At 51.1% G+C, this 24,253-nt stretch overlaps 1 protein-coding gene and 1 long non-coding RNA gene across 6 annotated transcripts; one reads left to right on the top strand and one right to left on the bottom strand.

Moving 5' to 3' along the window:
• Positions 1 to 1,553: 1,553 nt before the first annotated feature.
• LOC142925734 (uncharacterized) lies at positions 1,554 to 12,883 on the bottom strand. Of its 5 annotated transcripts, XM_076069161.1 has the most exons (6): positions 7,987 to 12,499; positions 5,207 to 7,184; positions 4,759 to 4,886; positions 4,347 to 4,505; positions 2,570 to 2,830; positions 1,554 to 1,686 (listed from the first exon to the last, which is right to left on the bottom strand). In XM_076069161.1, exons 2-5 carry the CDS (start codon positions 5,379 to 5,381, stop codon positions 2,813 to 2,815), a joined length of 480 nt encoding a protein of 159 aa, XP_075925276.1. In that variant the 5' UTR covers positions 5,382 to 7,184; positions 7,987 to 12,499; the 3' UTR covers positions 1,554 to 1,686; positions 2,570 to 2,812. The 5 variants fall into 5 exon arrangements, with proteins under 5 accessions (XP_075925276.1, XP_075925275.1, XP_075925274.1 ...); XM_076069160.1 differs by lacking the exons at positions 1,554 to 1,686; positions 2,570 to 2,830 and adding an exon at positions 12,797 to 12,883 and having other exon boundaries at positions 3,695 to 4,505; positions 7,987 to 11,277; XM_076069159.1 differs by lacking the exons at positions 1,554 to 1,686; positions 2,570 to 2,830 and having other exon boundaries at positions 3,695 to 4,505; positions 5,207 to 5,415; positions 6,217 to 7,184.
• A 2,502-nt stretch (positions 12,884 to 15,385) lies between these two features.
• On the top strand, positions 15,386 to 16,727 carry LOC116938276 (uncharacterized). Its single transcript, XR_004402138.2, has 3 exons — positions 15,386 to 15,745; positions 16,292 to 16,342; positions 16,586 to 16,727. It is a non-coding gene; the product is annotated as an uncharacterized LOC116938276 (long non-coding RNA).
• The last annotated feature ends 7,526 nt before the right edge of the window (positions 16,728 to 24,253 follow it).

The raw sequence follows: 24,253 nt of genomic DNA, 5'->3' as shown, positions 1-24,253 counted from the left end.
GACTCTTGAATTAAAAAATAAATATCTTTAAATTATCGGAATCAGAATCTTTATTAAGACCGGAGGAATCTGATGAGCTATAAAGCTGTTTTTCAAAGATATCCAGTAGGGGCGGGTCGGAAAGTTAATTATCATTAAATACGGCTGCTATTTTTACAAGTCTAATCTCCTTTGAGTGATAATTTCGAAGCTGCAATGCGTGTTCATCGTGGTGTCGTCAACACGGTCTTACAAAGTCAAGGTGGGGGGGTGAGGGGGGCGCTGATCTCAAATGCCTTCATTCCACATTCCTGTGGAAGAGACGAATTTCTCCAGAGTTCAACTGCTGCTACTAATGCACACCGCAATTAAGAATGTACAGCCCCTCTGTCAATCCACTCCCACACCGTGTAAGTTATGAGGGTTATTTGACCATACTTCACCACGCTGGTCAAGTGTGGTTTTCAAAATGGAAGCGGTTGTTGGAGGTGGCCTGGAACCGGTTCAGATGTAACTCGCCACGGATATTTGGCCGTGGCATGGAATTAAACTCAGGTCGCCAGGTTCATAGTGCAGTGCGCTGACCACTGCGTAACTGCTCCACAAAGAACACAAGGTATGGGATTTTGGAAAGGATGGCATGGCACTACTGCTCTAAGCAGCCTGGGCCAGCTTCCATTCCAATGAAATCGACTGCCTTGAAGGTGCACGCTGGAGCCGGGCACCAGAGGGGAAGCTGTCGCAGTGGATGGCGACTGCGCCTCACCTGCGATGCGATGCCACTGGCCGTCGCACAGCGAGCGCGTGGGGGAGACCGTGGCGGAGAACTCCTCCACGCCATCGTTAGCCAGCACGGTCACCTGCAAGCGACACGCAAGCACAAAAGACAAAGATCCCCCCCATGTAGGGGCGAGTGCTCTTTAGCGAGCACCTATGAAGGCCGGCATGGTACACGAGGGGGTTGCGTGGCCAGCACCACTCCCGACCGCCTTTGTCTCCCTCAGTGGTCAATGTTTATACACCGCACCATGTATTCATTTGAGGCTGAGTCGACCAAGGAGAGCAAGCCCAGGACCGGTGATCGGCACTGGTTTTGGCCATGAACAGGAATCGAACTCGGGTCACTGGGTTCATAGCGCAGCGTGCTAATCGCTACACCCACCACTCCAGAAGCGATCTGGCCCCAAATGATAGCTCAACTAAGTGGCTTATCACGTGGAAATGTATAGCAGCTAAAATACTTTAAACTCATATCGATTCAAATTGTGGAGGGAAAAACCGGAAGACCCGGAGAAAAATCCACGCGACCACGGGGAGAGAGAACATGCAAACTCCAAATATACAGGCATCAGGGTCGGGATGAAACCCACAACCTCCTGTATACCAGGCGAGGAAGTTAACATCTCGCCACAGTGGCACCCCCGGCATGGGAAGGCCTTCTTCCAACAGCAGATTGGCACAGGGCTACAACATACAGGCCGGGACGGTGGGGCAATTGTCAATCGCCGGAATGTGACAGCGGCCGTTTCCGTGCCGCGTCTCTGCTGGAGTCCGTGCACCACGGGCGATCACCTGGCCACCGTGAAGGTAGAGGGCGAGGTATCGCACGGCGCCCGGGCGACCCAGGTGCAGCAGCTGCCCCGAGGGGTGGTGCGGCCGGAACCTCCAGTTCCAGATCCAGCTTCGAAGCCACCTCCATGGCCTCGTCTGCAGCGCCAGAGGGAGTGTGTGTATGTTGAATTTCTTTGTCACCCGTACGTAGCCAACCATGCTAAACGGAGGTGCAGGGGAAGGACAACAAACCAAAACACAAAAAGTTCTAAAGAAATAAGTTCGTCAATCTAGATAATTTATAAGTGCATAGCTCCATTGGCTTCCTAATATCGGAAGGAAGAGCGTTCCAGACGGCCGCAGAAGTGCATTTGAACGCACGCGATGTGTTGACCGTCTCCGTTCGATGGGTGGCAAAAAAGTGCAGCGATACCAACAACTGTTGGGGCGAGCACTGTTATTGAGCGTCTATAAACGTTGTCACAGCACACAAGGAGGCGGTGTGGCCAGAGCCACACATTCCCAGCGCTGATGTTTTACACACCGCACCGGATGCTCGTTTAAGGCCGAGCCAACCTAGGGGAGGCCCCAGACCAGTTCCGATATCCGATATCGCTCTCCTCTAACGTTTGACATAGCCAGGAACTCAACTTACAATGCCGGGTTCATAGCGCGGTGGCCACGGCCATGAATTTAACTCGGGAATGCAAGGTTCAAAGCAGCGATTCATAATTTACTTTGATAAGTGAAACATAAAAAAACAATATATCCGCAACAATAACAGCAAAATAACGACACTGCTGCATGTCGTGACGCGGCGAGGCGACAGCATGACGACACCTGCGTGGGGTTCGCTGTGCTGCATCGCGTGGTTGAACTTCTTTTGCTCCGTACGTAGCCAACCGCGATAATCGGACTGTGCGGGGCAAGGACAGTTGTTCCCTCCACATTTAGAAACGTGCGTTTAAACAGATTATTTGATGTTTGGTTGGGGGCGAGGGAGCGGGGGGGGACGACAATGCCGGCATGGCTCTCTCACCCAGCAGCACGTGGCCTCCTTCGTGCGAGAAGAACACGCCGGGCGTCGTGGGCGCGGAGGTGCAGGGCGTCACGGCGAAGCGGCGTGCTGGCTCCCCCAGGGACGCTCCGTTGAGCCGGGCCCCGCGCACGCAGCCCGGCCCTCCAGCGGCCCTGGGGTGGGGGGGGCGGTGACGGCACACCCGGGGCGCGCGACGCCTCCCGATAGAACGGCGCTCCTCCTTCTCGGCCCGCGTGGCTACCGTCAGCGCCACGTAGCGCGCTAATGCAAGACAGGAAACAAATGCATTACGAGCGCAAAACAGAGCTACATACAAACAACACCAAACACCGGCATAGACTCGGCCTTGAACATGTGATCTCTCTCTCTCCACTGTTAATAACACAAAATAACTTTGCGCGCCATTGTGGAGAACATAACAAAGATAAATAAGCAGACAATTCGTTCTCCTTAACGTATTTGATTAACGTAAAAAATAAATGTATGGATTTGTACAGATCTCATCAGCCGCATCGTGGCCTTATGGAAGTGAATATAATTCTCACGTGGAAGGGCGGGTGGAAAAGTGCTGCCCCTTATTCTTTGGACAAAAGTATCTCAGAACTAGTTCAGCATTATCCGCTTCCGCGGGCTATTCTCTAGCAGGGGGCGGCACACTGCTTTGCGAGAGACACCAATAAGTCTGTCAACGAGCGTGAGCGCTCGCGATCGTGTGCTCTTACGAGTCCGTGCCATCGGAAATGCGCGCCGCTCACACGGAGTAGCAGCGCCACTTTAAGTGTCGAACAAAACTGGTCTGAGACTCAAGCATGGATGAGGAACGTCTCCCACAGGTGACCGCCTCCAGTTCCTCAGGTTTGGAGACTCCCGGCGAAACTGCGCTGGCCGCATCGCCGCACAAGGCTTGCGGGCGGGAACGGGAACAGGAGCAACAGCAGGAGTAGCAGCAGCAGGAGTAGCAGCAGCAGCTGGAGTAGCTGGAGTAGCTGGAGCAGCAGGAGTAGCTGCAGCAGCAGCAGGAGCAGCAGGAGTAGCAGCAGGAGCAGCAAGAGCAGCAGCAGGAGTAGCAGCAGGAGTAGCAGCAGGAGCAGCAGCAGGAGCAGCAGCAGCAGGAATAGCAGCAGCAGCAGCAGCAAGAGCAGCAGCAGCAGGAGCAGCAGCAGGAGTAGCAGCAGCAGCAAGAGCAGCAGCAGGAGCAGCAGGAGTAGCAGCAGCAGGAGTAGCAGCAGCAGCAAGAGCAGCAGGAGCAGTAGCAGCAGAGCAGCAGGGTAACCGTGGGATGCGGATCATTGACGGCGTCGATTTGGGGTCCTGTTGAGGCCGGCGCTGTGCACTGCTCAGCAAGATAGGATGGGGCAGATTGGTACAGACCCTTGTAGATCAGACGCAGAATCTTTATTTAGACTGCAGGAGGAATGTGATGAGTTATGAGGCTCTTTTTCATAGATGTCCAGTATGGGTGGGCCAACAAGAAGAGCAGGCATGGTTTGTAAATAATCCTATGGTTTGATGGGTCACCAATGTAACCCATCTCGTATTGGGAACGTTATCGGATAAGATTTCCGCTTTGGAACTCTCAGGCGAGCCGCGCCATTTGACACAGCCCCGGGGGGGGAAGGTGGATGTCCGGTGCTGGCACAGCCGGAGGCGCCATCGCGACAGTCCACCGTTTCACGGAGTGACGCTGACGGCACAAATCGCAACAAAACTCAGAATAAAACCCTCGAATCGGGCAAAACGCCCCGACACAGCACGACGAACGTGGGCGGCTTTCTACCTGCAGGTGTCGCCGGCCCGTGCCGCTCGCGACGCCACCCAGGTAGAGCGGGGAGCGCAGGCCGAGCTCCGGGCCCCTGCGGCGTGTCGGGGCGGCCTTCGCCGCCGAGCCGTCCACGTTCAGCTCCCCGTGAGCCTCAGGGCCCACCACCACCTCCACCTGCGCGACACGAAGCGGCGGACCGGCGGGCAACGTCACGCTGGGGGGTTGCCACCTCTGGGGTGCAAACACAACCGGGGCGCATCACGATGTCACATCTAAAGTGATGTACAGATCACTATGAGCATCGAGGCCCACAGGGCTCCCCCACTACGCTGCTTTCTCTGTCTATACGGCTAGAAGGGAGATGTTTCGACTGTTGTAAGTAATGAGCTCCAATGTGTAACATCTGCAAATAACGGACTGCATTCACCATCAGCAGCTGCTGGGACAAGGGCTGCGCCTCCAGGTGCATGTCCAGGTGCCGCCTGTCGTCGTCCCCGCCGGTGGACGCGTACGCGAGCAACCCGTTGGCGTCGGTCTTCAGCTCCAGCGAGGTGCCTGTGAGAGGCACAGAGAGGGCACCGCCAACGTTGCTCACACATTAAAACTACACTATTTTTATTTGACCAGGTAAGGTGTCCTGAGCTATATAGCTCTTTTTCAGAAGTGACCCGCTTAAACACTCACAAATACGCCCACACACACACACACACTCTCCCACGTACACAAACTCCCACATAAACATTCACCCACGTAGATCTAAAACTCATTCCTTTAGAACTGCTTTTTGTGTACAGTTTGTTGGTCTTTTTCCCTGCACCTCGGACAAGCACGGTTGGCTACATACGGTGCCAAAGAAGTTCAACACACGTACGTACATTTCCACACTTCGTCAGCTGCGGTGGATCGCGCTGCGCATGCGTTTCCCCCACAAGAGGCGGTCGTGCGTGGCTCCGGCACCGGCACTGTTGCCCCCCTGCCCCCGCACGCCCCCTGCGTGTCCCCCCCACGGCCCCGCACAGCCACCCTCGCCGGGCCACGCCGGCACACCATCCTGCACGGGCCTCAGGTGCCGCGCTGATGAACCCTGGCCACACGGTCACCATCGGTCACCACCAGTCACCACCACAACCAGCCATGGTCACCACCGGTCACACAGTCACCTGTCTCTGTTTATTGTATTACCGTACTAAATTACCAGCATAAGTCTGGCCCAAGTGTGAACAATGGAGGAGGTGGATCATTTCTGTGGATGGATCCAAGACAGTCGTGGATATTCCAGACTTTTATAGCCAGGACCCATGTCTGATGACTAAGTGTTGAAGATGACAATATTGACGACGACAATGACAATGCTATCGACGATGATGTTGAGGATGATGGTGACGATGACTTTGTACGACGCGCGAGTGTGATAGCCACGTGTCCCCGCGGCGCTGCAGAGACACAGATGCACATGCACATACGCGTAGACACAGACACACGCAGAGACACAGACGCACATGCGCATACGTGTAGGCACAGACACACGCAGAGACACAGATGCACATGCACATACGCGTAGACACAGACACACGCAGAGACAGACGCACATGCACATACGTGCAGGCAGACAGACGCAGAGACACAGACGCATATGAGCATACGTGCAGGCAGACACACGCAGAGACACAGACGCACATGCGCATACGCAAAGACACAGACACACGCAGAGACACAGAAGCACATGTGCATACGCGTAGGTACAGACACACACAGAGAGACACAGATGCACACACACGCAGGCAAAGACGCACACGCGCAAGAAAGAACGACAAAGTGACACGAACACATGCACGCACGCGCTAGGGGGGGTGCACACGCATCGAGCTCGTCTCTTCTAACAAACCAGAGCCTGCGGTGGCAATACGGAAATTCCACGTTCCTATGGCCAAGACAGGGGAGACCGAGGCGGCATCTGGAGGAGTTGCACAGAGCGAAGAGGTAAATGGTTGGAGCCTTCGTTGTATCCGTCGCTCATGGTCCGCAGGGTGTCCTCTTTGTCTTCAGGACCACCGCCCCCTCTTGAGGGCGACGGACAGAATCTCACCCTGCCCACACACACAGACTGTTGGGATGAGTGCTGTTCGCGAGCACCTGTGAAGGTCAGCACGGCACACAAGAGGGTGAGTTACCAACACCATGCCCGACCACCTTTGTCTTCCTAGTGGCGATGTTTACACACTGCAAAAAATACTCATTTTTGGCCAAGTCAACCTAGGAGAGGCCCAGGACCAAATCAGATAATCGTCACTGCTGTTGGCCGTGAGTGGCAATCGAACTCAGGTTGCCGGATTCGTAGCGCATTGCGCTAACCGTTGCACCACCACTCCCCACGATGTACCACTCCCCGCAGTCACCTCTCGATTAGCCTGGGTAAGAGTGTTAAAGGCTGTATGGGGGACCTTTTGTCTTTGTTTTTATTATTGTTTGCAGTGATCAAGAAGGGCAACGTGCTTCACTTAGACATGGATGGGGGATGTGAGCCGCGTCAAGGGCCCGGTGCCCGGGCTGCTCACACACACACACAGCAGGAGCTGCACGTTGGAGGGCTGCCCCGTGAGTCTCTCCCCACCGCACCACTACCACCACAACCACCGCCACCGCGCGTCACACGTGACAGGAGTCACCGACCGTTGATACTGGGGTGGGTGGTGTGGCCGGCTTCAGGCCGGGCCGGTACTTGCAGGGAGTAGTAGAAGAGCAGGCCGCTTGGCTGCATGGTGCGGAACGTGAGCCTCGTCTCAGCACGGGGAAGGGCTCCTTGACGGCCAGCGACATGAACCCGTCGCCCGCCAGGTAGGCCTTGCGCGACACCTGCACGCCGAGGTCAGAGGGGGTGCGAGCGCTTGAGAGGCCGCGGGGCCAGCGGCGGGACCTCGGGGAGCACGGTTGCAAGTCGAGCGTCTCGGCTGCACGCGAGGGATGCGTGACAGACGCATCGTAAAGGTTTTTGGGTTAGATCTGGCAAATCGCCCGATGACCTGGTGAAAACGTCACAGTACTCGAATTGTAAACGTTGCGGATTTACACACAAACAACAAAACCAAGTCTGCTGAAGTAGTCACTATTTGGCACGTTTTGTTCACGTGACAAACCTTACTAATTGGCCATGTCGGGTGGTGGTGGGTTAATGAAACATTTATATTCACACGGTCTATCCCAAAAATCCTTTACTATGATTAATATTGGTCACGAAAGCCTTCTACGTGTTAGACTGCGTAACACTTTCTTTCTAAACATTGTGTGACGTTACTCTTCTAACGAGACGTTTCTTTCTCGGAGGTTTTGCGAGCATGTGAGCTCTACGCACATTTTAGCGGGTTCAAAGCGTGATTCACATCTCATTGGGCGGCTACAAACCGACAAGTTGAGAGACTTCCAGTGACAATCACCCGGGTTCAGTTACGCAAACATTTGATCCTTCTAAAAACGAAATAACTTTTTTTTAACTAAGCTATTTTTATTTCACCTGGCCACAAGCCACAACTCAACAAAAGTGGCTTACAAAGTGGACATTTATAGCTGCCAAATACTTTAAACGCACGTTGATTGTAAATGTGGGAGGGAAATAAACTGGAGGACCCGGAGAACGAACGGCAAGGTGCGGTGCGCGTACCAGCACGTCGTCTGATCAGCTGGCGCTCACTCCGATCATGTTCCTTCTGCAGGTCCAGGTTGGTGTCCTGCACCTTGAGGCTCAGGAAGCAGCACTTGAGCCCCGTCTCCATCGTCACGTGGGTACGGCTCCTGCGAGACGCGACGACGCCAACCCCTTGGGGGTCAAATCTGTGCCATCGATCACCGATTCTGACACACTTCCAGGACAGTTGTATGTAGTCTCAGTAGCACTATCAGTGATTTAAACTCTAACAATGGCTGCTGCACCCCTTTCACTAAGAATGCAATGCAACCTGACAGATTCACCACCAACCACTGGGCAGACACCGGGAGTGCGCTACGATAGAGACCCATTGCTGGTAACAGACTACGAGTGCCACACACCCCTTCCCCCTAACTCTCTGTAAAATATGAAAAAAAACTTTTTTTATTTTACCAGGTGAGCCCCACTGAGCTATAGATCTCTTTTTTAGAAGCGACCTGGCCACAAATGTTAGCCCAACAAAGTGGGTTATCATGTGGAAATGTATCGCAACCAAATACTCTAAACGCATATTTCTAAATGTAGAGGGAAAAGTCGGAGGACCCGGAGAAAAATCCACATGATCACGGGAAGAACATGCAGTCTCCAAATATACAGCAGGCGTTGGGGTCAAAATCGAACCCACGACCTCCTGTATACCAGGCGAATGCATTAACCTGACTGTCCTCAAAGATTCCTTGAGGAAGTAACCTTCTAATGTAAGTATGTATGCATGTTGAACTTCTTTCGCACCGTACCTTGGCCAACCGTGCTGTTATAATCATGATAAGTTTATATCTATGACTACAGGACTGCCAACAACACAGTCCCGTATATTTCATAAAAATGGTTGTATATTAAGTCAACACGTGTAAAAGATCGATTGAAATGAATTGGAAGGAGATAATATTTAAACTACCCCTACAGGTGGCAGTGCTACAGTATTGCATTTCAACCAATACTAAGAATTATATAATGTTAGTGCTCCTGTTAAATCAGGCTGCGCTCCTGACCTGAAGGATGGTTTGAGGATACAGCCTTCCAACATATCTGGTATAGATCATACTACTTCATGTAAAACTACAGTACAGCACTGATAGCAATACAGTCCATTACATGTTGTATTAAGGGTTGTTCATGCGTTAGAAGTAGACAGTAATTGAAATTACGCCTGCAGGTGGCAGAGAACCACGCCACGCTGGTGCGCTACACGGCGCTGCTGCAGAACCTAACGGTGCGCGTGGAGCGAATGGAGCAGGGCCATGACTGCTACACAGAGCTGGACTATAAGCTGCTGCGGGTGGAGATCAGGAAGATGGAGCAGCTGGTACAGCAGCTGAAGCTGGACGTCTCCAGCGCCACGCACGATCATCTCCACCCCTGGTTCAGTCACGATTGTCTCAAAGGCACGCAATTGTTTCCATCAGGGGTGCTGCAATGCCCACGGTTCCTTTTGGGCAGATATGCAGACTCAGCTTTTGCAGCTGAAGGTGGCACGTAAAAAGGGGAGTACCTTGGATCACTGGAATGCGGAGGCAGCAGTTCTTGCAGTCGCTGGACTGTGTTGGATGGCTTCTCATAGAGAGCTGAATTGAACTTCACGAGCAAATTTGTGAGGAAAATGTTAAAGCCACTGCTTCAGAATTTTCATAAATTTTGTGAAATCTGTACACAGTATCTGAACATGGAAAAGCTGTACTGTACTTTCTACTGCATGTACAAAATGGTGTTAAAGCTCGTGAAAAAATACACATACTGACAAAAAATTACAGCCCTTTATCAGTGCACTCTGGTCATGGCGGAGCATTTGGGGGGGGTTGGGTGGCACTTCATGTAAAATTAGGGATTTCGATCGGATCATTGGGGTTTATCTATATATAAAAAGGAAATTTGTAAATGTGTCTGTTCAAAATGTTTAGCATACTTCCTGACATGCAACTTGAAATGTGCCATGTGGGTACTTTCCAGACTGTACACAATGCAAAAATTAGAAAAATAGACTTTTGTTTTTTTGGGGGGGGAGGGGGGGGGGCGTAATAATGGATATATTTTGCACGGCAAGTGAGCTGTGACTTCACATCTGTGATGTCACCCGCGCATGCGGAAGCGTCACGCAGTGTGCCTGTTTTTAATTGTATCACTTAAAGAACCAGGCTCCAGTCTACATTATAGACTGCCAGTACACTCACCCAGCTTAATAACCAGGCTCCAGTCTACATTATAGATTGCCAGTACACTCACTCCGATGAAGAACCAGGCTACAATCTACATTAGTGTTTTAATTATTATTTATTTTTAATTTTTTATTCACTTTATTATTTTTCTATCTACGTGACTTTACCAAAAGAACCAAGGAATAGTATGAACTATTCACATATTTTGAAAAAAAAGTGAATATCACTTTTACTGTATGATGATATACAAGAAACTGGTAGGTTATAAAAACCAAATAAGAATTGAAAGTAAAATACTTTGTTAGAGCTGCCTGAGGTTGTAATTTTAAGCATTTTTTTCCTCCGAATGAAGTGAAACACTTAATTATTGATTTCCAAATGTAATGACGCCATATTATTTATGAAAAAAATTCAGAGAAAGAACATAACACCGATTACTAGTCATTGTTGTAAATGTTCAGTGCAGTAACTCATAACATAACTTGCTTCCTCTGGTTTTCCCCTCCACATTTAGAAACATGCATTTAGAATATTTGGCTGCTATAAATGTCCACGTGATAAGCCACTTCGTTGAGCTAACATTTGTAGCCAGGTCGCTTACGAAAACGAGCTGTACAGCTCAGTGGGCCTAACCTGGTAAAATAAAAAAGGTTGCATTCTCAGGCACGTTCTTTGGCTGCTGTTCCATCATCCGCCTTGTCCAAATGCCATCATCTCTTCAAGAAATTATTCTCCTCGTGCGTTTATGACTAAAATAAAACAAATTAGGTTACCCTGTGTGTATGTATCACACGCTCGTCTTATAGACACACACAAAGACAAAAGACCCCCGCTTTAGCCTTAACATATTTTTTGTAAAATATATGGTTCAAAGAAGGCCGTATCGGGCATAGGCGGGTGTTGTCTGACCATACTTCACCAGTGCGTGCCGGTAACGCTGGGAGAGCGGGAGGTAGCGGGGCTTGACCAGGACCGGTTCAGATATCAGTCGCCTCTGATGTTCGCCGTGGTCGGGAACCGAACTCGGCTTGGATTTGAAGCGCCGTGTGCCAACCACTGTGCCACCGCTCCATCCCCACTGTACAGCACCGTACTCAACAACAACAAAAGCTTCAAAATACAATTCTGCAATAACGTATCATGCAGATAAATAACTCGTGCGTACAAAGTATGTGTGGGTGACGATCGTCCAGTAAATCAATGATCGCTCACGGAATAATTCTTCAAACAGTCGTGAAGATTAAAGCTGCAGGCATTGGCCACGCGGCACACAACACATGAGCCTCATAAACACCAATCTTGAGACTCGGTGAAGATTTGCTCAGTAAATAATTGACATTATTATGTCATTGTTATTATAGGACCAAACTTAGTACACGTAATGCTCTCGTGTGCGTGTTCGTGTAGCGGTTAGCGCGTTGCGTTACTGTGAACCTGGCGACCCGGGTTCGATTCCCGCTCACGGCCAACACCGGTGACGATTTTATCTGAACCGGTCCTGGGCCTCCCCTAGGTCCACTCAGCCTCAAATGAGTACCTGGTGCGGTGTGTAAACATCGCCACTGGGGAGACAAAGACGGTCGGGCGTGGTGCTGGCCACCCACCCCCTCGTGTACCGTTCCGGCCTTCATAGGTGCTCGCTAACAGCACTTGCCCCTACAGTCTGTTAAGGCTACACGGGAGATATTTGTCTTTGTTGTGTCTATAAATGATGAGTAGCGATGGTAGTCTGTACTCGAGAGAGATGTTTGTACTGTACACGTGTCTGGAGCGTTATACACGAGGGGGTGGGTGGCCAGAAGCACGCCCGGCCGCCTTTGTCTCCCTTGTGGCGATGTTTACGCACGGCACTCGGCACTCATTTGAGGCTGAGTCGACTTAGAGGAGGGCGTAGAAGCGGACCGGTGTTGGCCCCGAGTGGGAATCGAACTCGGCTCGCCGGGTTTATAGCGCAGACACATCAACACACAGACATCAACACACAGACATCAACACACAGACACATCAACACACAGACACATCAACACACAAACACATCAACACACAGACACATCAACACACAGACACATCAACACACAGACACATCAACACAGACACATCAACACAGACACATCAACACACAGACACATCAACACAAACACATCAACACAAACACACCAACACACAGACACATCAACACACAAACACATCAACACACAGACACATCAACACACAAACACAGACACATCAACACACTGACACATCAACACACAAACACATCAACACACAGACACATCAACACACAGACACATCAACACAGACACATCAACACACACATCAACACACAAGGCACATCAACACACAGACACATCAACACACAAACACATCAACACACAACCACACACCCCTCACCCTCCCCTATAAAATATCCCAATTACTTAAATACTTCAACTAACTTTACTTTATTAAAACACGTCACGCGAGTCTAAGTCCAATCGTGTGTTCTGATTATTTTTAATTTATAAGTCAAATGGCTGTGCGCCTCGAGGCGCCGACATCAACAGCCGCTCTGGTCAATGGCCATCAAAATCAACAGCCGCGCAAACGAACCAGATCACATTTGATACACTTACAGAACGCCATCGCACGGCGTTTATATGACATGCTACGTAACGATGTTGTCGTGGATTGTAACGCGTTCACCATTGTTGTTGTTGTTGTTTTTGTTGTGGTTCTCGTGAAGGGCGCGGTTCTCGCGAGATCTCGTGACGGGCGCGGCTCTCGCGAGATCTCGGTAACCCGGAAGGGGCGGGGTCTCAGAGACGGCAGGGCGGAAGCACGCATCAGACGGCGGAGGGAGGCGGAGAAGTTGGCTGTGACAGTGGCGCGGAACACGAAGACGGCCAAGCAACGCGAATCACAGCCCAGCAGTGCCGTGGAGTCCACGACGGCGACAACAGCTATGGCGAACGAAGCCGACATCCTCTCGCTCTGCGTGGCCATGGCGAACATGACTTTCCAAGGTGCGCGTCACTATCGCACAACACAGCAGCAATAACACACAACACAAACCTATAACATACAAAACACACATCAGCATTAATGTACAACATACAGCACTGTCGCACATGTATTATAATGTAAGTTCACAAATTAATATTCTCCACTGACTCAGATTTTAGTCCCCCCACCACCGTGTCCACAGAGCATGAAGTGTGCATGGAGACCCAGGCTACAGCCAGGAGTCCTCATAGAGGCCCCAGACCCCACATGTTTGAGGAGTTGTCTGGGTTCCCCGCACGTGGTGGAAAGAGAGGCGAATATGCACACCATATGGGCACCTGGAAAACAAGGAATGGTGCAGGATGGACACGAGGTGATGGCGGAGGCTCTTGTAGTAGCGGAGGACGAGATGCTAGAGATGGCCGAATCCCCCGCTCCCATCGTATGAGTGGACGTGGAAATGTGGACAAGGGGGATAGGTCGGGTTCCTGCCAGCGCCGGTAAGTTTAACTGAGCGCACACCGTGCATGTGTGTGCAGAGGGGACGCGGTGATTAGGCCACTGCACTATGTACCTGGGGACCTTAGTTTGATTTCCAGCCATGGCTACATCAGTGGAGATTGATATATGAACCGGTCCCCGGGCCTGCCCAAAGTCGATTTGTACCTGCTGCATTGTGAAAACTTTAGCAGCAATGGGGCAGTGAAGGCGGCCGGGTGCGGCTGACCAAACCACCCACCCCTTTACATGCCATTTAGGCCTTAATAGGCGCTCACTGACATCACTTGCTCTTACAACCTAGGTAGGCTACAAGAGGGTTATTTACTCTATATGATCCGGAAGGCCACCACAATACTCTTTTCCCATAGCGGTGAATGAGGCTCTCACCTCAATCCTCGGAGCCCACATCTGATTCTCCATGGTGCGCACGCCCTGGTTTTCATACAGCATCTAGAGATGTGTTCGAGTTAGACGCTATATACATCCATCAGTGTTTAGCTATTGCGTTATTTTTAGAGTCGGGGCATAATTTCAGCTGGGTCTGTCTGGGTCAGTAACATTTTGACTAATAACCTCAACCCGGCGCACCACATCCAGTATACATCTTGCTCTGCCTGTGGCTATTAGTCACGTTCCTATTATAGTCGACTAGCGACCTAGAATATAATGCAAACCTCGAGTAGAGCCTGGACACTGCCTCTGTCTGGGCAAAGCGCAGGTTTTTCTCATGTGCCTAATTCTTGCCCTCATCGCTGATGTTCTGTGCTGTTGTGTTTTGTTTGTGGTGCACCTGCGTTGCCACCACCAGCGGACCCTATACGATGTCCATCTGCAAGGCGCAGCGGCAGCAGCTGCTGATGGCCAAGCGGCGCATCTTCAAAGCCGATTCTGCGGTGCCAAGCCAATTGTGCTGGTTCGAGATCTCGGTAAATGTACTGGGGGGTGTGCAAACGTGGAGATGGAGTATCCTAGGTATCAGGTTTTGAGAAAGAAATGCCAATTATAAAAGGTTAACAGTTGCACCAAAATAATTATAGAATATAGAGACTTGTCATTTTGGTGACCCAGGTCACTCTCGGAAATGTATGCATTTAAACTTATTTCACACCATACATAGCCAACCATGCTGACCGGAGGTGCGGGAGGACAACTAAACACAACAAGTAGTTATAGAGAAATGAGTTGTCAATTTATATTTAAGAGTGCATAGCTCCAGTAGCTTCCTGATATTGGAAGAGCGTTCCAGAAGGCCGCAGAAGTGCATTTGAATGCGCTCGATGCAGTGACTATCTTTTTTCGATGAGTGGCCAAAAGCCACTACGAGGATGACTGGAGCTCATGTGATGGTTTATGCTCCTTGACAAAAAGTGAACACATCCTGGTCTCTTGAATTCTCAACTGGTTAAACAAACTAAACTTTGACGTTGTAAAGTATCTAGTTTAAATCGACATGCAACATTGATATATAAGAATAGATGTTAGCCTTTCTGGCAATAAAAATAGTGTTAAGATGTTATAACACCATTTTGAAACCTTTTGCAAGGAATCATGTCTGCATTAACCATATATGCTCGTGGTGAACATGCAAACAAAAACATGCTCTGGTAGTATATGCATTGTCTTTTAAACTGATTGGTCCACACCATAGACAGCTTTCTTTAGAGCCATGCCCTCTTAAACTTGTGATGCTATGACTATCTTCGTCACACATCTACCATCGTTACCACAATCATCACTATCATCATCATTGCCACAAACACCACCACTATTGCCGTCATCTTCATCCTGACCGCCAACATCATAATGTAATTCCATCATCACCATGATCCCTTTCACCATAACTACTACTTCCACAACAATCATTACCATCTTTACCATTATCTTCATCACCACGACTACTGTTTCCATAATCATGCTCACCACTATAATCAATCACAATCATTATCGCCATGATCTATACCACTTTTTACAACCACTACCTTCACCATTGTCACCATCAGGATGGGCAGATGCTTTCGCAGCTGCGAAGTTCTACGCCTGTGGTGCCCTCCACGCCTGCGGTGGTGCACAGAATTGCGGTACGCTTCGCTGCAACAATGAGAAATATTTATTCTCCCAACTTTTCGAGGGCCATGCGGCTCTTTGGCCACAACCCTGGCATTACTCCTACCACTTCCCATCCTCCATTTTGTCCACAGCCAGATGAAAGGAACAATATTTATTTTAAAATAATTATTATTAGAGGTTTAACGTATGCTTGAAATGGCTTAAGCATATACCAAGCTCTAATCAATCATTTGTTTACATATCCACCATTTTATTTTACAAAACATTGGCAAAAACTTAAACTTAATCAGCAGCAGCTTAACAGTTGCACCTCTTGTGCACTGACTTTGTGACATTATGACTGTTTCCGAAGTCGGCCAACATCAAAGCGTGCAGCTCCCATAGGAAAGCGAGCAAAGCGGCACAATGTAAGGGGTTTACATGACCCACTTGGAGTGGCGTCGCCCATTCAGGCTGCCATGGGATCCAGGCCAGGCCTAGTTATCTGGTTGGCAAACTGGGTAGTCATGTTGACGTCTCTCCTGTGTGCGTGCGCGCCCACTCTCGGGTGGCTGCAGGAGAACAGCTGGCAGTTCCAGCAGTGTGCGAACACCCTCATGGAACTGAACGTGAGTGCCGTCCCATCCGCACCGTTTATGGACACGACTGATAGCAAACGGTCGGGCGCATTCGCGTTTGACGAGCATCACTAACGATACCGCCCATCTCCCCTTCTATTCCACCCCTCTCTCTCCCCCCTTCCCTCATCACTGTCGCCGTCCGCCTCGGATCTCCGAAAACCGCGGTCGCCTACCTTCATCGTTCCTTTTCGTCCGACTACCGGACGGATTCCACGGGAGGCGTTCGTACAGTGAGCAGGCGTCCGCCGCAGATTGCTGGCGATCTCGGCACACATTCTCCTACCAACCCTTTCCTCCACAACCCTTATACATTGCAATTTATTTGTTTTTACCCCATTTGGGGGGAGAGGAAAAAAATAAAAAAATAACTATATTTGAAACTGTGTCCTCAAACTCACGACACACTAACACCTTGTACCCTGGTTGTTATTTCCCCCCACCTATAACCATGACATCACAAGACGCTGGCATGACGCAATGGTTGGTACACAATCCAGAAGTCGCTAGTTTGATCTGTTATCGTGGTAATCAATGGAAACGTTTCTTAAATCCATCCGGCTTATGTCCACACAACCGATATGCTTGAGTGGATAAACAATTGGAAGAACGCAAACATCCCAAAGAAGCGCCTCATTGTGGATCAAACCATCAGGAAGCTCACTGGCCCCTCACCACCGCAAGCAGTGGGACTCCATACATCAGATCCAACCTGGCCATGGCAGGAGAAATTTCCTCCACAAATTGAAAAAAAAAAGTGTCACCAAAATGCCACTGCAGGGCACCGCAACAGTGGAACACGTGCACACACCAGGAAGCTCTCTTGACCTGGTGAAGACCTCCAATACCAATAAGAGGCCACGGTCTTGGGTTATTCTTTGTGCTTTTGGGGTCCCTGACTCTGTTCACAATCATTAAGGACCATTATGGTGGGAAGGCCCGTGTAAACATACGGACCCGAGTGTCAGAGCCATTTCCTCCTGTTTACCGTGGGGTGCGACGGGGATGTCATCTGGCTCCGATACTATTTCACATAATTCCCGGTCGTGGCCAATAGCAGTGGTAAATTATATTTGAACCGGCCCTACTCCTCCCCTAAGTCGACTCAATCTTAATTGAATACCAGGTGTGGTTGGTAAAAATCAGCGCTGGGGAAACAAAGGCGTTTCTGGCAATAACACCCCAGCATGACAAGTTTGCGTCTGACTGGCAGTTTCTTAGCACAAGCCACTGTATAAAGTACAGACGATATGCATCTGACATTATATTCTCAGCATTTATGCATTTATGTTTATAAGCAGTGTTTAGTAATAATTTTTAAAGAACCTCAAAATATTCAACTTAATTTTCGTTCACACGGTGAAAAACAAATGCAGTGCTGCTCAGCGGATTCAGGGTGAGACAACTGCAGCCAAACTGGAGTTGGTTAGAAGCACACTGCCCAGGTACGGAAACTTGTCTACTTTCTGTACTATTGCCCCATCACTCACACGATGACAAACATCCCCCCTATAGCCTTAACAGACTGTTGGGGCAGGTGGTGTTAGCGAGCACCTATTAAGGCTGGCATGGTATGCGATGGGGTAGATGGCCAGCACCATGCCCAACTGCCTTTGTCTCCCAAATGGTGTTGTTTACACACCGCACTAGGTACTCATTTGAGGCTGAGTCGACCTAGGGGAGGCCCAGGACCGTTTCACATAATCCTGACTGGTGTTGACCTTGAGCAGGAATCAAACTCAGGTCACCGGGTCTGTCGCGCTGCGCGCTAAATACGTATCATCATCATCATCATCACTGATATGGATAGGTGAGTTGATAGAAATTACATTTAATTCAACAGTTAATGGGCCAATTAACCAGTAGTTAATTAAATATTAACGGAGAGACGGAGACAGCGAGCGACGGAGAGAGACGGAGACAGCGAGCGACGGAGAGAGACGGAGACAGCGAGCGACGGAGAGAGACGGAGACAGCGAGCGACGGAGAGAGACGGAGACAGCGAGCGACGGAGAGAGACGGAGACAGCGAGCGACGGAGAGAGACGGAGACAGCGAGCGACGGACAGAGATGGAGACAGCGAGCGACGGAGAGAGACGGAGACAGCGAGCGACGGAGACAGACGGAGACAGCGAGCGACGGAGAGAGACAGAGACAGCGAGCGATGAAGAGAGACAGGGACGACACAAAGGGACAGTGAGGGATAGGGGAAGGAAGCGGAGTGAGCGAGACGGGCAGAGCGCGGCGAGCGAGCTGCGGCTAAGCGGAATGACGGAGTCACAGACGTACTGTGAAGAGTTGTAATACAAGATGTGTCGGAGAAAACAAGAAAGTTGTTCGCGTCAAGTCGACCACTACAAATATAACCAACACTACCAAGACTTGGCCCACCCTGTTGGAGGCGACGGCCCATTATCACCATTAACATCACTACCATCATCAACATCACCATCACCAACATAATTAACTATCATCACTGCCATTACCGTCATTAACATCACCAACGTATTTATCACCATCAGTAACAGACATAGCATCACCATCATCACCAGCACCATCACTCAGCTCACTATACAGGGGGGGATGTACCGGTTCCAACATCATGTGGAGGTGTGAGGTGGTGCGAGGTGGTGTGATGAGGTGTGACAAGGCGTGTGGATGTGTGAGGTGTGTGGATGAGCGAGGGGGTGAGCGAAGATGGAATCAGGGTATATGGAGGGGCGTGAAGGTCTGGAGATGAGGGGCGTGAAAGTGTGAAGAGCGGTGTGGTGGCGGTGGTGTGTGGTGGTTTGTCGTGGTGGTGATGGTGCGTGGTGGTGTGTGGTGGTGTGTGGTGGTGCGTCGTGGTGATGGTGGTGCGTGGTGTTGTGTAGTGGTGGTGGTGTGTGGTGGTGCGTGGTGGTGTGTGATGGTGCGTGGTGGTGCGTGGTGGTGTGTCGTGGTGCGTGGTGGTGTGTGGTGGTGTGTGGTGGCGTGTGGTGGTGCGTGGTGGTGTGTGGTGGTGCGTTGTGCTGCGTGGTGGTGTGTGGTGTTGGTGGTGCGTGGTGGTGCGTGGTGGTGCGTGGTGGTGTGTGGTGCGTGGTGGTGCGTGGTGGTGCGTAGTGGTGTGTAGTGGTGTGTGGTGGCGTATGGTGGTGCGTGGTGGTGCGTGGTGGTGTGTGGTGCGTGGTGGTGGTGTGTGGTGGTGCGTGGTGGTGTGTCGTGGTGCGTGGTGGTGCGTAGTGGTGCGTAGTGGTGTGTGGTGGCGTGTGGTGGTGCGTGGTGGTGGTGGTGTGTGGTGGGGCGTGGTGTGTGGTGGTGCGTGGTGGTGTGTGGTGGTGCGTGGTGCTTGGTGGTGTGTGGTGGTGTGTGGTTGTGTGTGGTTGTGTGTCGTGGTGTGTGGTTGTGTGTCGTGGTGTGTGGTGGTGAGGTGCGTGGTGGTGGTGTGAGGTGTGTGGTGGTGTGTAGTGGTGGTGGTGCGTGGTGGTGCGTGGTGGTGCGTGGTGGTGTGTGGTGGTGTGAGGTGTGTGGTGGTGTGTAGTGGTGGTGGTGTGTGGTGGTGCGTGGTGGTGCGTGGTGGTGTGTGGTGGTGTGAGGTGTGTGGTGGTGTGTAGTGGTGGTGGTGTGTGGTGGTGCGTGGTGGTGCGTGGTGGTGTGTGGTGGTGCGTGGTGGTGTGAGGAGGTATGAGGAGTAGTCCACGTCACGCTGCTCGTTGATGACGTCGAGCGTTGCCGTCTGGCTGTGCCGCTGGTTGCAGAGCGAGCAGCTGGGCGTGCGGCACCAGGAGGAGGAGGATCAGTCCACGTGTCTCCTCCTCCTGCTCCTCCTCCTCACCGTGCTCCAAGCAGCGCGGCTCCGCGTCCTCGCGGCCGCCGGGGCCCCTGGGGGCACCGCCACCACCACAACAACGACGACGACGACGAAACTAGGACAACAACAATAACACTGGCACAACAACAACACTTGGAGGATGACAACACAGAGATAACAATAAACAACAATACTGGGACAACAGCGATTCCAACAACGACGACGACGCTGCGTGGAGAATCACAACAGTGATGATGACGGTGACAGCGATGACAGAGACAACAATGAACACAACAACACTGATCACAACCACTACAATAACAACGTGGCCATTAGCACCACCACCAACAACACGGGTTGCCATAGTACTACAACCACACCCCACAACAACAACCACCACCATCACCAACAACGCAACTACCAGACAGAGCAACAAGGTGACTATGACCAGCCTTGCCCTCTCCTGCTGTGCTGCCTTGCCCACCATGCCCTGAGACTGCCCTACCCCTGCCCATCCCCAGTTTTGCCCTCCTCTACACTACCCCACCCAGCCATACGCCTCTACCCCAATACTCTACCCTACACAGCCTTGCCCTCCCTGCCTCCTACCCTACTCTAAACCCTGCCCTTCCCTCCTCTCCTTCACTGCCCCCTACACCTGCGTCCTGTCCCCCTGGCCCAGTCGTGTCCTGCCCTTTGTCACTGCCCTGCTCCGTGCCCCCTGCCCTCATGCTGCTGCTGCTGCTGCGTGTAGATGTGGATGATGTTGTAGAGGAGGAGGCTGTGTTGGAGGTGTACACGCCGTGGCGGTGCAGCACCACCTCCTGGCGGCACCACGGCCCCCCCCCCCGTACCCCCAAGGAGGGTGGGAGGGGGGTGACAATGAACAGGTGAGCGTGCAGGCTAGTCACTGCACAGGTGAGTACTGTACAGGCAAGTGCACAGGCGAATGAGTATACAGGTGAGTGTGCAAGAGAATGTACAGGTGAGTGAGCGTTCATGTCAGTGTACAGGTGAACGTGCAGGTGAGTGTCACAGGCGAGCGTTCGGGCGAGCAACTGCAACGCGTCGTTGCCGCACTTGTGGCCCAGGTTGTGCTGGCAGGGCACGATGACCACGGGCTTGGAGAACATCTCCAGGCAGAGGGGCCACAGCTGCTGACGTGCTCCAGGTGGTCGTAGCGCGCCTGGGATTCGCGATCAGCAACGACGTCCGGCCCCGCACAGCGCCTCTGCACGCTCATCGCTACAGCTGTCACGCACAGGCAGAAAGCCTCGTCCCTACAGCTGTAACGCACAGGCGGACAGCCTCGTCCCTACAGCTGTCACGCACAGGTGGACAGCCTCGTCCCTACAGCTGTAACGCACAGGCGGACAGCCTCGTGCCTACAGCTGTAACGAACAGGCGGACAGCCTCGTCCCTACAGTTGTCACGCACAGGTGGACAGCCTCATCCCCAAAGCTGTCACGCACAGGCGGACAGCCTCGTCCCTACAGCTGTCACGCACAGGCGGACAGCCTCGTCCCTACAGCTGTCACGCACAGGCAGACAGCCTCATCCCTAAAACTCACGCACAGGCAGACAGTCTCGTCCCTAAAACTGTAACGCACGTGCATTGGAAGCGCTACCAACTCACGGAATTTGAAACACATTCCACTGTTACATGGACTTCCTGAGAAAGAGGTATGGTGTAGGTCTAACAATGGGCTTGTCAAATCAGAAGCTATCAGTGGGTAAGAGGTGAGTGTGCGGTTGGCAGTGACATGCAGTGGGAAATTCTAAAATGTGAGGTTTTTTTACTAAATCGGGGTAGGTTCCCAATGAATGTGTAGATTTAAGGATCAAACATAGCCTCTGGCAAGGAAACGGGTATACAAGTGAGCTGCTGGGAGATGGAACTGTTGTAAGGTTATGGCATGGTGCTTTTGTGAATGGTATACAGCTCCATTTTGTAAGAGTGCTTCTATGCAAAGACCGTGGTGCTGAAGAGACATTTCAACATCGCACATGTTATAAATAACCATTTTAATTGCATAACTCAGCCCCCAACTCACGGCGTTATAACTGCGGGCAACGAGTTTCAACCACAAATGCCTGCTAGGATGTCCCTGCCGTGTTGCCTGGCAAATGGCCCTCTGACCCGGTTAACGCGAAGACGCAATTCACCAAAAGTAAAAAATGAGTGTTGACCCAGACTCAGCGCTTGGGCGCCGCGGTGGCGAGATGTTCACTACCTCGCCTGCTGTAATATTTGGAATTTGTTTGCGTCTCTCCCCTCGGTCGCGTGTTTTTTTTTTTCTCCAGGCCCTCTGGGTTTCTTCCTCCACATTTAGTATCAATCAGGATCACGCGTTTAAGAGTATTTGGCTGCTAACATTTCCACACGATGATAAGCCACTTCGTTGGACTATAATGTGTGGCCAGGTCTCTTCTGAAAAAAAGGCTACAATGGCTCAGTGGGCCCCACCTGCTAAAATAAACAAATAGTTTAGTGGCGTCCAGCGTTCAGCTCTCACGAGCCCCCTCCCCTCGCCCCACAGTTGGCCTCGGGGTTGGGCCAACCCCCCCCCCCCCCCAGGCCAATCGGGACTCAGCCCCCCTGGTCGAGGCACTGCGTCCCCACATTGAATCTACGCAGCTCAGCGACGGTAGCGAGGACCTCGGGTCGACCTTTTATCTTTCGACGTGTGTTTACAGAAACGAGTATAGCGAGTCATTCACGTTTGATGATTTTACCACGAGTCGAATAAATGTGTTCATTTTACATCGGTAAAAACACTTTTGTATGACTTAATAAACATTGCAATACTGTTTGCAATTTACTCAGGGCCCTCGTAGCCTGAATCCGGCCCTGTCTGGTCGGCGTCTCTCGCCCCTGAGGAGTCGAGCGCGCCCGGCGAGGGAAGCATGGCCTCCACCTCGTCGCGCTCGTGTCACTACGAGGAGGAGGAGGGCGAGGAGGTGGCGAGGCGGACGGAGGCCCCGAGGCAGCTGCTCGGGGCCTCTGCTGCGCGCCGGGGACGACGCGGGGCTGGCGAGCCTCGCGGCCTCCGTGCTGGTGAGCGTGCCTAGCAGTTGCACCATTCAATTCCGCTCGTCCAGACGGGGAGAATTCAATCACATTTATTCGATGCGACGTTTCTTATGGGATTTAATAAGCGACAACATTTTGACCCCAAACCGAGAGGATTCTGGGATGTTTGTGGTTTATTGGTAATAACTCTGGAAGGAAACGTCGCTGACCCATCAAGGTGGTACTCCTACTGCTCGCCTCGTCGAGAGGAATCCAAATATATGAGTCGTTAAGCTATGGGATATGAAATGGACGATCGACCAATAAAACAACATGTATTATGGGGTTGAATGCTTTTTGCTATTCACAAACTAGAACAAAAGCAGTCATGCAAATATCTGATTTAACACCGCACAGCAAAACCAGTTGCACCATTCAATTCCGCTCGTCCAGACGGGGAGAATTCAATCACATTTATTCGATGCGACGTTTCACATGGGATTTAATAAGCGACAACATTTTGACCCCAATCCGAGAGGATTCTGGGATGTTTGTGGTTTATTGGTAATAACTCTGGAAGGAGACGTCGCAGACCCATCAAGGTGGAACTCCTACTGCTCGCCTCATCGAGAGGAATCCAAAGATATGAGTGGTTAAGCTATGGGATATGAAATGGATGAGCGACCAATAAATCAACATGTATTATTGGGTTGAATGCTTTTTGCTATTCACAAAATAAAACAAAAGCAGTCATGCAAATATCTTATTTAACACAGCACAGCAAAATCAGTTGCACCATTCAATCCCGCTCGTCCAGACGGGGAGAATTCAATCACATTTATTCGATGTGACGTTTCTTATGGGATTTAATGAGCGACAACATTTTGACCCCAAACCGAGAGGATTCTGGGATGTTTGTGGTTTTTTTGTAATAACTCTGGAAGGTAACGTCGCAGACCAATCAAGGTGGTACTCCTACTGCTCCCCTCATCGAGAGGAATCCAAAGATATGAGTGGTTAAGCTATGGGATATGAAATGGACGAGCGACCAATAAAACAACATGTATTATGGGGTTGAATGCTTTTTGCTATTCACAAA

The sequence above is a fragment of the Petromyzon marinus genome, chromosome 23 (assembly GCF_048934315.1).
Source record: "Petromyzon marinus isolate PM22_M1 ecotype Great Lakes invasive population chromosome 23, UKy_Petmar_22M1.pri1.0, whole genome shotgun sequence".
NCBI lineage: Eukaryota > Metazoa > Chordata > Hyperoartia > Petromyzontiformes > Petromyzontidae > Petromyzon > Petromyzon marinus.
Note: the sequence above shows the minus strand (reverse complement) of the source record. Positions and strands in the feature narration are given on the sequence as shown.